This window comes from Hydra vulgaris, chromosome 07, assembly GCF_038396675.1.
Source record: "Hydra vulgaris chromosome 07, alternate assembly HydraT2T_AEP".
NCBI lineage: Eukaryota > Metazoa > Cnidaria > Hydrozoa > Anthoathecata > Hydridae > Hydra > Hydra vulgaris.
Window position 1 is genome coordinate 10164591 of NC_088926.1, and position 12910 is coordinate 10177500.

General features: G+C 27.7%; 1 protein-coding gene across 2 annotated transcripts in view; it reads right to left on the reverse strand.

The window, feature by feature from the left end:
* LOC100201599 (nucleoporin NDC1) overlaps positions 1 to 12910 on the reverse strand; it is a 68324-nt gene that overhangs the window by 52663 nt on the left and 2751 nt on the right. For both annotated transcript variants that reach the window (XR_010639549.1, XM_065800999.1), the window contains exons 2-4: positions 10641 to 10761; positions 4194 to 4295; positions 534 to 657 (exon numbers count right to left, since the gene is read on the reverse strand). Coding sequence is in view for 1 of the 2 variants with exons in the window: in XM_065800999.1 (XP_065657071.1) it covers positions 534 to 657; positions 4194 to 4295; positions 10641 to 10761 (347 nt within the window). In the remaining variant the exon portion in view is untranslated. The remainder of the gene's footprint in view (positions 1 to 533; positions 658 to 4193; positions 4296 to 10640; positions 10762 to 12910) is intronic.

A 12910-nucleotide genomic window follows, 5' to 3' on the forward strand; every position in this document is an offset into this window, starting at 1 on the left:
GGATCTGCCTGTATAGAATCATAAAGAATATTAGATTAATATACAGCTTAACAGTAAATCAATTGGAGTTCCTGTAAATAACATCTTGTAAGATTATTAAAAATAAATGAATATCAAAATTTTAAAATAAATATCAAAAAAATTTTTAAAAAAAGAACTTTATTCTAGAACATTTAAACTTTTTTTCTTTAATTACTCAGCTCAGTACTTTTCTTTTATTTGTAAATTTAAAATTTTTGTAAAAATCCCTATCCAAAAAATTCCCAAAAATATACTTTCTTTACTTTTAAAGCAATTTAAAAACTGCAAATATTGTTTTGGCCTTGGCTAATAACACCAGAAAATATCAATATTTAACTTGAGTCCAGACCATAGCAGGCTACTTTTACAGTACTTTTATATTCTAAATATTTTTATTTATATAATTAACATATTTTTTTTACACATAGAATCAATAACAACTCCTCATAAAACAAACTTTTATAATGTATATAGTAAAATAAATAAAAACATTAAAATATATATATATATACCTAGTATCCAACTCAATTAGATTTTGATATGTCATACAACACACAACAATCGATATTAACTTGATCAGAGTGTTCAAAAGTTTTTTCCAGCTAAAGACCAACTTTATTCCCATTTCACTAGTAACTTTAAAAGACAATACAAAATGTTAATAAATTTTTCCAGTTAAAGAATATTATTTTTCTTTTTATTTTGCATTTCACAAATAACTTTTAAAATCAAATACAAAATTATTATTTCAAAATAAATAAATAAAAATTACAAAAAGTTTGATTTTTCATCAACTTTAATTTCAACCCTAATAATGCAGCCAATGTTATGCTTGCCATTAAAGAGTTGCATTTAGAAAATAACCTCTAAATTTTTAATAGTTTCTAACTTAGTATTCATAAATACATCTTTACAGACAAAAGATGGGCATTGGAAGGACACTTTTACTATTCGATCAGTGCTGTAACAAAGCTGAAGAAACTAAAATTGTCCAAGCACAACATTCAAGTCTTATTACCAGATGGAACCCAAAAAATTATATGCTTAAGAGGCTCTGTGTGCAGAAATCAACTATCAAATTGTATTTCATTAAACTCAAACAAATCCAAAGAATCATCTAAAAAATCATTGGCAGCTTGTTAGAATGCTGGTAAAACACTTAAATCTCTTTAAGTTTAGGGTTTGAGTTTAACATTTAATTAAAAAAAAAAATCTTTTTAACTTTAGTGAAACCCTTCTGAAGCCTTGAGGAGATGAACTTATTGAGGAGATGAACTTATTGAGGAGAACTTTATATAAATAAAAAAATTATGAGTTTGAAACTTTTTTGGTCAAGTTTTTCACTTCAAGGAAAAAATGTGATAACATTCCACAATTTTTAAACTACATAAATTAGTATTTTACATAAATACATAATAAATCCTTTTTTTTTCAACTTGTTTTCCACACAGCGGCCTTGTTCGTCAAGATTCGTGTTTGGCAGTTAAATAGTCAAGAGAGGGTTGTAACTACAAATAGTAGGCTCTTCAACTATAGTGGCCCTTTTGGCATTGGGAAAGGAAATAACAAAATAAAAAATTTTTTCAAATTTGGTATTTTTTTTAAATTATCAAAGATGTATAAATCATTAAGAGCTCTTGAACACACGCACTAAACACCATACTACTAGTTTTTTATTGGAAACCAGATGCTGCTTGTTAGACTACGCCCAAAATATGCAAGTTTAAGACGCCATTCAAGTTAAACTTACTCTCATCTGACCAAATTATCTTATTTAGTACATTTGGATTTTGAACAAATATTGGGAATTTGATTTCAGAAAACCGATTCATTTGTCAAAACCATTACTAAGATCTACTTCTTTGTCTGCTTCTGGTACTGCATTTTAATAACTGCTCTTACCCATTTCAATTTCAATAGCACCTTCTCTAGTTGACGAATTGAAATTATTCATAAGCATTTCTTTCACAAATAAAAATATGTGAATTATTTGTTATGCAACAAGTCTAGAAGGAATAAGGTGTTTAAGGAACCATGGAGTCAGGGAATCAGTGACCTGGGTAATATATATTAGATTTTTCAAATTTTTTTTTTTATAAATTTTTTTTTAATTTAACAAATTACCTCTATATAGATATATTTTTCAAATGAATTATCATATTTTGCAACACTATAAAATCAAAAAAAAAAAAAGAAAACTCTTAAGACACCAAGTAATTACAAAAAAAAATTTTTATGTTTGCATCAATTTAAAAAATAGTAAATCTTTTCCTCATAAATTTTTTTAAAAATTTTAAGCATTTAAATTCCACAAAAATTTGAAAACACCACTCCCACCAACCACCACTCTATTAACCCTAATATTGCAGACTATAAATAAATATAAATGTTACTTAGTACTAAATCAAGTAATATTTATACTCATTTAAAATCAATACAATTATTTAGCCTTTTATAACTTTTTCTAAATGTCAAGTTTGCAGAATAATTATTATTTGAAAATACTTTTTTAGAGTTTTAGATAACTTTCAGAGAATTAAACTTAAGTAATTTATTTTCAAAGTAATTTTTCAATTTGAATTTAAATAATCAGCAAGACTTTAGTTATTCAATTTGACTTTAACTATTGTCATGCTTTTTCAAAATTTGAAAACAACATTTATTTACAAAAATGGCTCAAATTCTGCACACAAAAAAAAATCAGCTAGGTTCTTAGGTGAAAAAATTTTCCCGTCTACAAAAAAAAAAATTCATACCAAATCAAAATGAATGCATTAAAATTTTGCCATTAACAATAAGATGCACTTGGAGGTATGTACCAAGAAACAACCAACTGTGACAGTAACATATTTTGACTGAACAAATCTTACTACATTACCTTCTTTATCTTTACTACATTACCTTGTTTATCTTTACCTTCTTTTACATTACATTCTTACTACATACCAAACATTTTGGGCTTGAGTGTTACAACAGTAAAAGTATGGTGAAAGATCAGTCATTGAAAAGAATGAACAAAAATTAAAAGAACAAAAAAGAACCAAAAAAAGAAATCTTTATCTTTGCTTGATATTCAATAAACAATGTATGCTATCCATCAGTTGCTTTTCTTGAGTGTAAAAGTAAAACACTTAACAGTACACACTTAAAAAGAAGAAAAAAACAGCTAAGGTATATTTAATTATTTTTAAATTCAGATTTTTGTTATTTTTATTTAATTACTTTTAAAAATTACTTTTGATGAGATTGTACCTTAACTGAACCACTAATGATGCTGTGACCAATAATATAACAGCATTTGTAATCAAATGTCTAATAAAATTAGAATTCCAATTAAAACTCTAGTCAGGGTTGAAACAAATTCTTGGCAATATTGAATTACTGTGAGTATGTAGAAAACAAATCAGTAAAACCATACACATCAAAAATATTATCAACTGTATCTACCCCCAATTTGTGTATATTAATTCAAATACTAAATTTAATTTAGCATCTGTTTCCTCTACCTCAGTTTCACTTGTTAGTTGGCTTTGTTTCACTTTTAATTAGATACCTGGCCAATCTTCAAATATTGCTTTACAAAATTACAAAGCATTTTTTAAATTTCAAAAACCATTCATAAATAGTAAATACACAAAATAATATCCTTTATACAGAGATGTAGTCAAGACAGTAACGGTCAAGAACAATACTAAAACTGAGACATTCGGGCTCAAGACCAACATCAAGACCTAAGATTTTAAGATTTTTACATTAAATATAGGCAACTACAATAAGTAATAGCAAATATTTAAATACTACAAATATATAAAAATATATAAAAACTACAGAATAAGTAAATATATGAAATATTTACAACATAAATAAAACATTTAAATAAAACAAAAAATTAAGTTAATCATTTACTTTAATATTTAAGATTAAACACCTTTGTTTATTTTTTAATAAATTTTATTAGAACTTTTCACCGACCCCCATATGCTTAACTGAGATAAACAAATATAAAGGAGATCAATACAACAATAATGATTGATTTTACAGCAAAATTATGATCAAAAAAATTAATATCAAAAAATAAGCAGAAAAAAAAATAATGAGAATTGTAAAAATTCTGGTTGCTTAATAACCACACCCAAAAAAAAGCAAAGTTTTAAAAATGAATCAAAAATTACCTTCAATTGACTTTGCATGACTAAGCGTAAATAGTATGCAACAGATTTGCAATACAAAAAAATTCAAAATGAATGAAATTGATAATGGCATTGCAAAAGAATCTAAAATAATAAAGAATAAAGCAAGTTAAGTTTGTCACTGGTAAAACATTTATCACTACTGTAAGGTGTAGGGCAAATGTTTATTGCTGGGTGTAACACAAATTCATGGGTGTAAAACTTTGTTACTGGTTGAAAGTGTTTTATTTATACTATTTATAACAGTCTAAGACATTCAATTCTGATGAATTGAAAAATATATAAAAATTTGAATATGTAAAACTTAAAAAAATTATAAGTTTTATGTTATAAGCAAACTTAAAGTATAACTTTACTGTTTGAGTCATATTCTCTCTAATAATTTGAATTATGAATATACCAAAATATAATAAACATAAGAATGTATGCATAATTTTATGTTACTCATAATTCATAGATGAATTATCAATATACCAAAATATAATAAACATAAGAATGTATACATAAATACAAAACTTCACAAATATTTGTGGTATTCAAAACTGTCTTGCAAAACTTACTTGCTCTAAGTAAGATTAATTTAAATTTAACTGATTCATCTTCTGTTTTCAAAGATTCAGATGGACACAAAGGCACATTTGCTTATTTCAATAAGCATATGTATCCTTTCATGGATTCAAGCATAAACTTAAAATTACAAGCTTGGTTCAAACATAAACTTACATTCCAATTTACCAATTTACCTGTCATAGTCGTTCAAAAGTATCCACTAAACTATTTACCAAAAGCTTAACTGAACCTTGTTTCCTACTTTAACAACTCTGTAGATTCCTTTGACCTTTCCAACAATGATCCAATTAGCCTTCTCAATATAATTAGCAAGAATTTTGTCTCAAACTAACTAAACTTCTCAAATTTCATTATAAGCCTAACAACTTCAATTAACACATCAGCTTGTTTTACAGTATGGGTAATCACCTATAATAAAGAAAAGTTTAATTGTATATTGGATAGGTGTGTAAAATAAAAAGTCATTGCTTGTGATATATCAAAGACTTTCAATAAAGTCTGATATGCTGGTTTACTTCATAATTTCTTTTTACTTAGTGTATCTAGAAAAGTTTACAAAATTATTGAACCTTTCCATTCTAATCGCAATAGGTAATAAACTTTACATAATAAATTATAAAGGGTAATTTTTTAAGAGGTATAGGATTTGATTTTCAAAAAAATCACAAAAAATTCAAAAAAATATTTGAAACCTTTATTTGAGTCGATACAACAGTCAATATAATTTAGTATTTAAAGATTGTTTCATGTAAATGTTGGCTGCGGCTCCGCTTTAGATGGCCCAAGCATAAGGTCCAATTTTAGCACACTCTCTCCAACATATCGGCGGGTATCTCATGAATAAATGCTTCAATATTGGCTTCCAATGCATCAATTGTTGCTGGTTTATCCCTGTAGACATTAGCCTTAACATGGCCCCACAAGAAATAGTCCAAAGGCGTTAATTTACACAATCTGGGCAGCCAATTGACAGCCCCAAAATGTGAGATAAACTGGTCACCGAACTCGCCTGTCAATTGGGCCATTGTTTCATGTGCTGTGTGGTATGGGCACCATCTTGTTGAAACCACATGTCAGTCAAGTTCAGCTCTTCCATTTTGAGCAAAATAAAGTTTGTAATCATCGCACGGTAGCACTCACCATTCACAGTAACATTCCAGCCATTTTTGTCTTTGAAGAAGTATAGCCCGATGATGCCACTGGCCCATAATCCACACCAAATAGTGACTTTTTTGGGATGCATTGGTAGCTCTCACAATGCTTCTGGCTGGTCTTCACTCCATATGCGGCAATTTTGCTTGCTAACGTATCCATTCAACCAGAAATGAGCTTCGTCACTGAACACAATTTTTCAATAAAAATGTGGATCTTTCTTCAACTTTGCCAACGCCCATTTACCAAATATTAAACATTGTGGGAGGTTGTGTGATTTCAATTCTTGCACCAGCTGTATCTTATAAGGTTTTACACTCAAATCCTTTTGCAAAATTTTTCAGGTTGTGGAGTAACAGAGGCCCAATTGCTGTGAGCGGCGGCGAATCGATATTTCACTGTCATCACTAACACTGGTGGATACATCTGCAATATTTTCTTCGGTCCTTACTCTACAAATACTTGTTGGTGGTTTAATGTCCAATAATGTAAACTGGGTTCGAAATTTAGTCACAAGCTTCCAAATGGCTGCCTCAGTAGGTCAACCAAACTGCCCATTAATTGGAAGAAGTGCGCGATGCACTCTCTTAACCAAGCATGAATATTGATAGTAAAATTCAATAACTTGCAAGCGTTGTTCATTCATGAGTCGATTAATAGTTAAATTATAGACCAAACTGATTAAGTTTAACAATGACACAAGACACAATGCAGACGTGATCTGTCAAAACCAGTGTTGCCAAAAAGATAACAGCAGAAAAACCACCCTTTACAATGTTAAAAATTTTTACAAAATTTTTGTCCACTGTAAATTTTTTTGTCTATTAATTTTCTCTGGTAATTCCAAAAATGTAAAAAAAATGTGTATTGTATTATCAACCTTTTTAGTGCCAACAGGCAATTAAGCGTCCATCATTGCCTCACAAAACATTTCATAAGAGGTTGTTAGTGTGCTTCTTTCACAGCTTAGGCTTGAATGAGGAAAAAAAAGTAGTGGGTTACAAGACAGATATTAGCAATTATATTGTAGACGGAAAAATATGTCTTAAATAGGTACTTTAAATATGTGACTTTAAATACTAGAATTTGGACTAGGATTATCAGTTGCTTGTATTGTTCTGTCAACGTGCGTTACCATGAATTAGAAATAAAAGTAGTGCTGTGCTTATAAAAGCAGTGCTGTGCTTACAAGAAATTAAAGTAGGTGTTCGAATTTATCGTTGTTTTCAAGTTTTTAATACATTTTATAAATAAATATAAGTGATATTTAAATATAATTGTAAATGTATTTAACTTAGATGCCTCATAGAAAAATAAAAAGATATAATAATTGTTACAAAAAAAATTCCCTCTGGACAATCATTTCAAACGCTAGTTCAGAATAACGATTAGCGATTGCGGAATAAGCAATTCCCTTTGGAGAATTGCATAAAAGCCATAGCGCTAAACATAATAACAGTTGGAATAACAAGTCGAGAAGACTACACACAGTTTATATATAGTTTACAGTTTATATTATATATAGTTGTTTATAATTTAATATTCAAATAAAGAAATAAATAAAATACAAAAACCAACGTTGATTCTCTTTCAATAATAAATAAGAATACGAAACATTACAAAATATATATTCTTAATTTCCTAATTGATTTTAAAATTCATTTTTTAGCCCATGAGTAGTGCAAGCAAGAAAAAAATTTGGCAGTACTCGGAAGAGTATTTAAAATTTGGTCTTATACCTACTGTCCATGATGCACGGTTACCTTTTTGTCTATTATGCCAACAATGCTTGAGCAATGAATCAATGAAACCAGGTCGTCTTGAAGCACATTTGAAGGCAAAACATAAAGATCAAATTTATTTAAATTTGAATTACTTTCAAATTTTAAAGCAAAGTTATGAAAAAAGAGCAACTTTAAAGTCTCCCTTTACTGCTCATAATGTTAATATTAATTGCACTCTGAGGCTAGCTATTAAATTTCATTACTCATCGCTAAATTGAGGAAAAATCATACAATAGGAGAGCAGTTAATCAAGCCTTCAATATCGACATATGTTAAAACTGATTTTGGAAAAGATGACCAAGACATGAAAACCATGCCACTAAGTAACAATACTGCCAGCAGAAGAATCAACGAAATGAGTAAAGATGTTGAAATACAACTTATCAAAAAATTAAAAACAAGACTTTTTTCAGTGCAAATGGACAAATCAGCATTGAGACAGCAAAGCAGTATTACTTACATGTCAGATACATTAATAATAATGATTTTGGTAAAGAAATGTTTTTTTGTAAATCATTAAAAAGCAGCACTACTGCTAAAGATATATATAGTACTCTAAAATGCTACTTAGATATGAGTAAAATACCAATGGAAAATATAACGTCCTGTGCTGCTGATGGTGTTCCTAATATGATGGGTAAAAAAAACGGTTGCTTAAAACTGATAAAAGATGAAAATCCAGATATGCTTCTTGTGCACTGTGTTATTCACAGGGAAAACTTGGTAGCTAAAAATCTTTCTCCTGTTCTAAATAAAATAATGAACTTGGTTGTAAAATGCATTAATTCTTTTAAAGCAAGTGCAAAACAAGAGCGCATTTTTAAATTATTTTGTGAAAAACAACGAAGCCCATGTGAGACTTTTACTTCACACTGAGGTAAGATGGCTTTCGAAAGGAAACTGTTTACAAGATTTATGAAACTGCTTGATACTCTTAGTGATTTTTTAAGCAACAAAACTAAAATGCAGTATCTGTTAACGATCGATTCAAAGGCATATTTGAGTTATTTTGCCAATATTTTTGAAAAACTAAATATATTGAATAAATAACTTCAAGGAACAAATAAAACTCTTGTCAATGTAAAAGCCAAGATATTTGGTTTTAAAAATTTTATTGGCTTCAAAAATGTGAAGTAACTGATGCCGCTATACTCAATATTGTCAAGCATATAAAAAACTTATCAGCTGATTTAAAAGGAAGATTTTCCGATTTGAAAGAAATTGATTTTCCAACTTGGTTGATGCAGCCAATGTTAGTTAATTTATCTCATATTTCAAATATGCAGTACCAGGAAGAATTAGCAGAAATGCAGAATGACGAGTCAGTTAAAACTTTATTTAGTATAAAAGGATCAATGGCATGGTTTTTTGAAGAGACCAAAATTAAAAATCAAAGCACAACAGAATGTGCAAGAAAACTATTATTAGCGTTTCCTTCTTTATATTTAGCTGAATGCGGATTTAGTGCCATAACTGATTTGTTACTTAAAAAAAGAAATCCTATGGATATAACACAACAGGGAAATCTAAGAATAAAGCTTACAAAATTGGAACCCAATATAAAATCTCTTTGTAACCAGCACCAACCACAAGAATCTCACTAAATTTCATTTATTTTAGACTTGAATACCTGATGTATTTTATTTTATTTACTTATATATTGTTTACTGTATTTTGTTTATTTGAATTTTTTTATTTAATAAATAACTTTTTGTGATTTCTTCCTGCAGTATATCATTTATGCTACTTATGAAAAATTTATAATATTAAAAATTATTCATATGTAACATGGGGGGGACATTTTAAGTCTTTATAAGCTTTGGTGGGGCATGGCACTAAAAGGTTGGGAAACACTGACCTAAAGTATTGATACCACTGATGTGCGTAGTGCAAGAAAATAAAACAAAAAGGTACATTCAATGGGAGATTCTGAGCTCTCAATCAATTTGTAGATTGTCACACAGCAAATGTGGATTGTCAAGAGATGTGACAATTCAACATAATAAGTTATACAAATTACTTTCTGATAACTCATCATGCAATAATCTACAAAACATGTAAAATCTATATTGTAAAGTTCATTTACATTTGTTGTTACATATCTTGTTTAATCTAAAATACTCTCTTGTCAAAAAAGACCTTAGCATCTTTGTTGACTGTAATTCAAATTTTTCTACTTATGTAAAATTATGTAAAGATTATCACCACAAATAAAAGTATTAAAATTATTAGAAGATCATTAGCAAATCTCAATATCTTTTCATTTCATACTTTATTTATTTCCCTTGTTTGTCCTCACCCTGATTATTGTAGCTCTGTCTACTCTCCTAGACATAAAAAAGATTAATAGCTAATTGAAGATGTTTTATGCAATTGTTTTTCTTGGCCTGTTTGGTCTCACTAATAAACAGACATTACTGAAACTAAATTTAACTTGCATGGACTTTTGTTTGTTTTCTAATAACATGGTAGAAATTTAAAAATGGACTCACAGACTTAGTAAGTATAGCTACAACTTTTTTATGTTTTCGTTAAATACCATTCAGTATCCCTCCCATCAACACCTGTGGTCATGTTTATAAAGTGAAAACAATTTTTTGTAAGACAGACATCCAGGAAAACATTTTTAGTATGTGAGTCACAACTTTGTGGAATAGTCCACTATCTGAAATAGTGTGTTCATTATCTGTTACAGGCTGCGACAGATGATGAACACACTTTTAACGCTGATGAACACACTTTGAATGCTAAAACTTTTTAAGCATCCAGATGTTTTTTATAATCACAGCGTTAAAAAAAATTAACCATCTTTAAATAATTTTTTTAACATTTTGTTAAATTTTTACTGGAATGAAATACCACCAAAAAATTAAGTTCAACATGATGAAAATTATTTAAATTTAATTACTAACTTGTAACTTACCTTGAAGACATTGCAAGGGGTTATACAGTGAAAAATTATATAAGATAACAAACAAAACCAGGGAAAATGGAAAAACAAATAGCATCCATACACCACTAGCAAAAGATCGCCAATAAAATTCCTGAATATTGAAATAAAAAATACCAGCTTGTTAACATAACAAATTTTTTAATTTAGAATAAAAAATACAGCAACGCCTTTGGGTGATTTGATGCGGAATTACCCAATAGTCCACTATTGGGTAATTCCGCATCAAATCACCCAAAATTTAGGAAATTTTGAACCATGGGTCTTCAAATTTTTTAAAAACTTCTTTGGCTGTTGCATCTTAAAAAGAAAAGTTAACACATAAAATTTCAGCTAAAAATGTTGAAAAAACTGGAAAAACAATATGAAACATATGGAACTTTAATTTCAAAGATATATAAAATTTTCAATAAATTATTTTTAAAAACTTGCAAATAGATTTCTGTAAAATATTAAATTTGGTTTATAGACTCCTTAAAAAAAAAAAACAATTTTGTTATATTTAAGGAAGTCTTAATTATATGATAACTTAGTAATTTGATCTTAACAACTGAAAAAAATATCCTGTTTTGTTTTTATATAAAAACTGATTAAGTGTGATATTGATGTGCATTAGTTTTAAAAAAAATTTGACAACTATATTTTGTATAAGTTTATAATAACTAGTTTATAAAAAGTTCAGTTATAGAACAGCATTAGTAAAATTTTATTTAAATTTTAACAAATTAACAATTTGATATATATATAGATTGTATATATATATATATATATATGTATATATATATATATATATATATACACACATATATATAAATATATATATATACATATATATATATATATATATATATATATATATATATATATATATATATATATATATATATATATATATATATATATATATATATATATATATATATATATATAAAGAAAATAAACAATATCTATCAGTGTAAAAAATTATACAACAGAGGGATTCTGAAAAGGTTTGAATTATTTCTATATTAAAAATTTTTTCTTTTGAACTGAGAATTAAGTAGGAAAGAAGAATTCTCTTTTTTTTAGAAAATACATTCATACTAAGTAATTTATCTTAAGATGAGTTCTATTGGCTTAATGACATCAGATGCATGCAAAGGTCAACAAGATGTAATTGAAACTTTTAGCAATGAAGAAAAAATAACTAATCATTACGCTGTAACATTGAACTATCAAACTTAACAATATTATGTGAAAGACATACTACAAAATATTTGAAAATGTATCCTATATGGCAGAAAGCATGCTGTGATTCATTCCATAAACACACAAAGAAAATACAAAGTAAGTAGAAGTAGAATTTAAATATTTTAATATATATACTTTTTTAAATTGTATTTTCCGAAACATAAACAATGTTTTAAACAATTGTGCAAATAAGCTTTATACAATTCAATTACTTTTAGAAAATCTCAAAGTAGTTACGATAAATGAATCACAAGTCATGATAAGAAGTAGTTTAAATATTCTTCCTGGGAAGACACTTTGCAAACCTTGTAAGCAAAAGATTGCCAGAAAAGCAGATCTTAAAGAAGAGAAGCAAAGTCAGAGTGAACAAGATGAGGACTTTCTAATATAATCATTTAAATCAAAAAGACAGGAGATCAATGAAGAACTCAAAAATTTTAATATATCTCCTCTAAAATCTCATTTAAAGTCATCAAAACATAAACTCTCAGAAGGAAAGTGAAAAATTGCGTGCATCAACGAAATGGTAAGTAACGTTCATTGTTCAATGTTCCCTCAAAACTGTGTTATGAAACAAATAACATAAAAAAGAAGGCTGAAAACTTTGATGAAATTATGAGCTTGATAAAAGAAAAAATTCTATGTTCTGACAAAAGGACTATTGTTCAATTTCTAACACTGGCACCCCCAAGTTGGTCAATATTAGAAGTACAAAATAACTTTGCTGTTACAGAATACCAAGCAAAAATGGCTAGACAAATTTTTAATAAAAAAGGATTGTTAGCTATCTCTCCGTTGTTTAAAGGTAAAGAAATAGAAAATTCTGTTAAATTTTTTTATCACTTGAGTGATTTATGTAGAACTATGCCTGGAAAAAAAGATTATGTTAGCTTTCAAAAGAACGTCCATAAACAAAAAAAAACTGCTTTTGTGTAATTTAAAGGAACTATATGTATTATACAAAGAAAACAATCCAGAAATACAAATAAGTTACTCAAAATTTGCTTCACTTA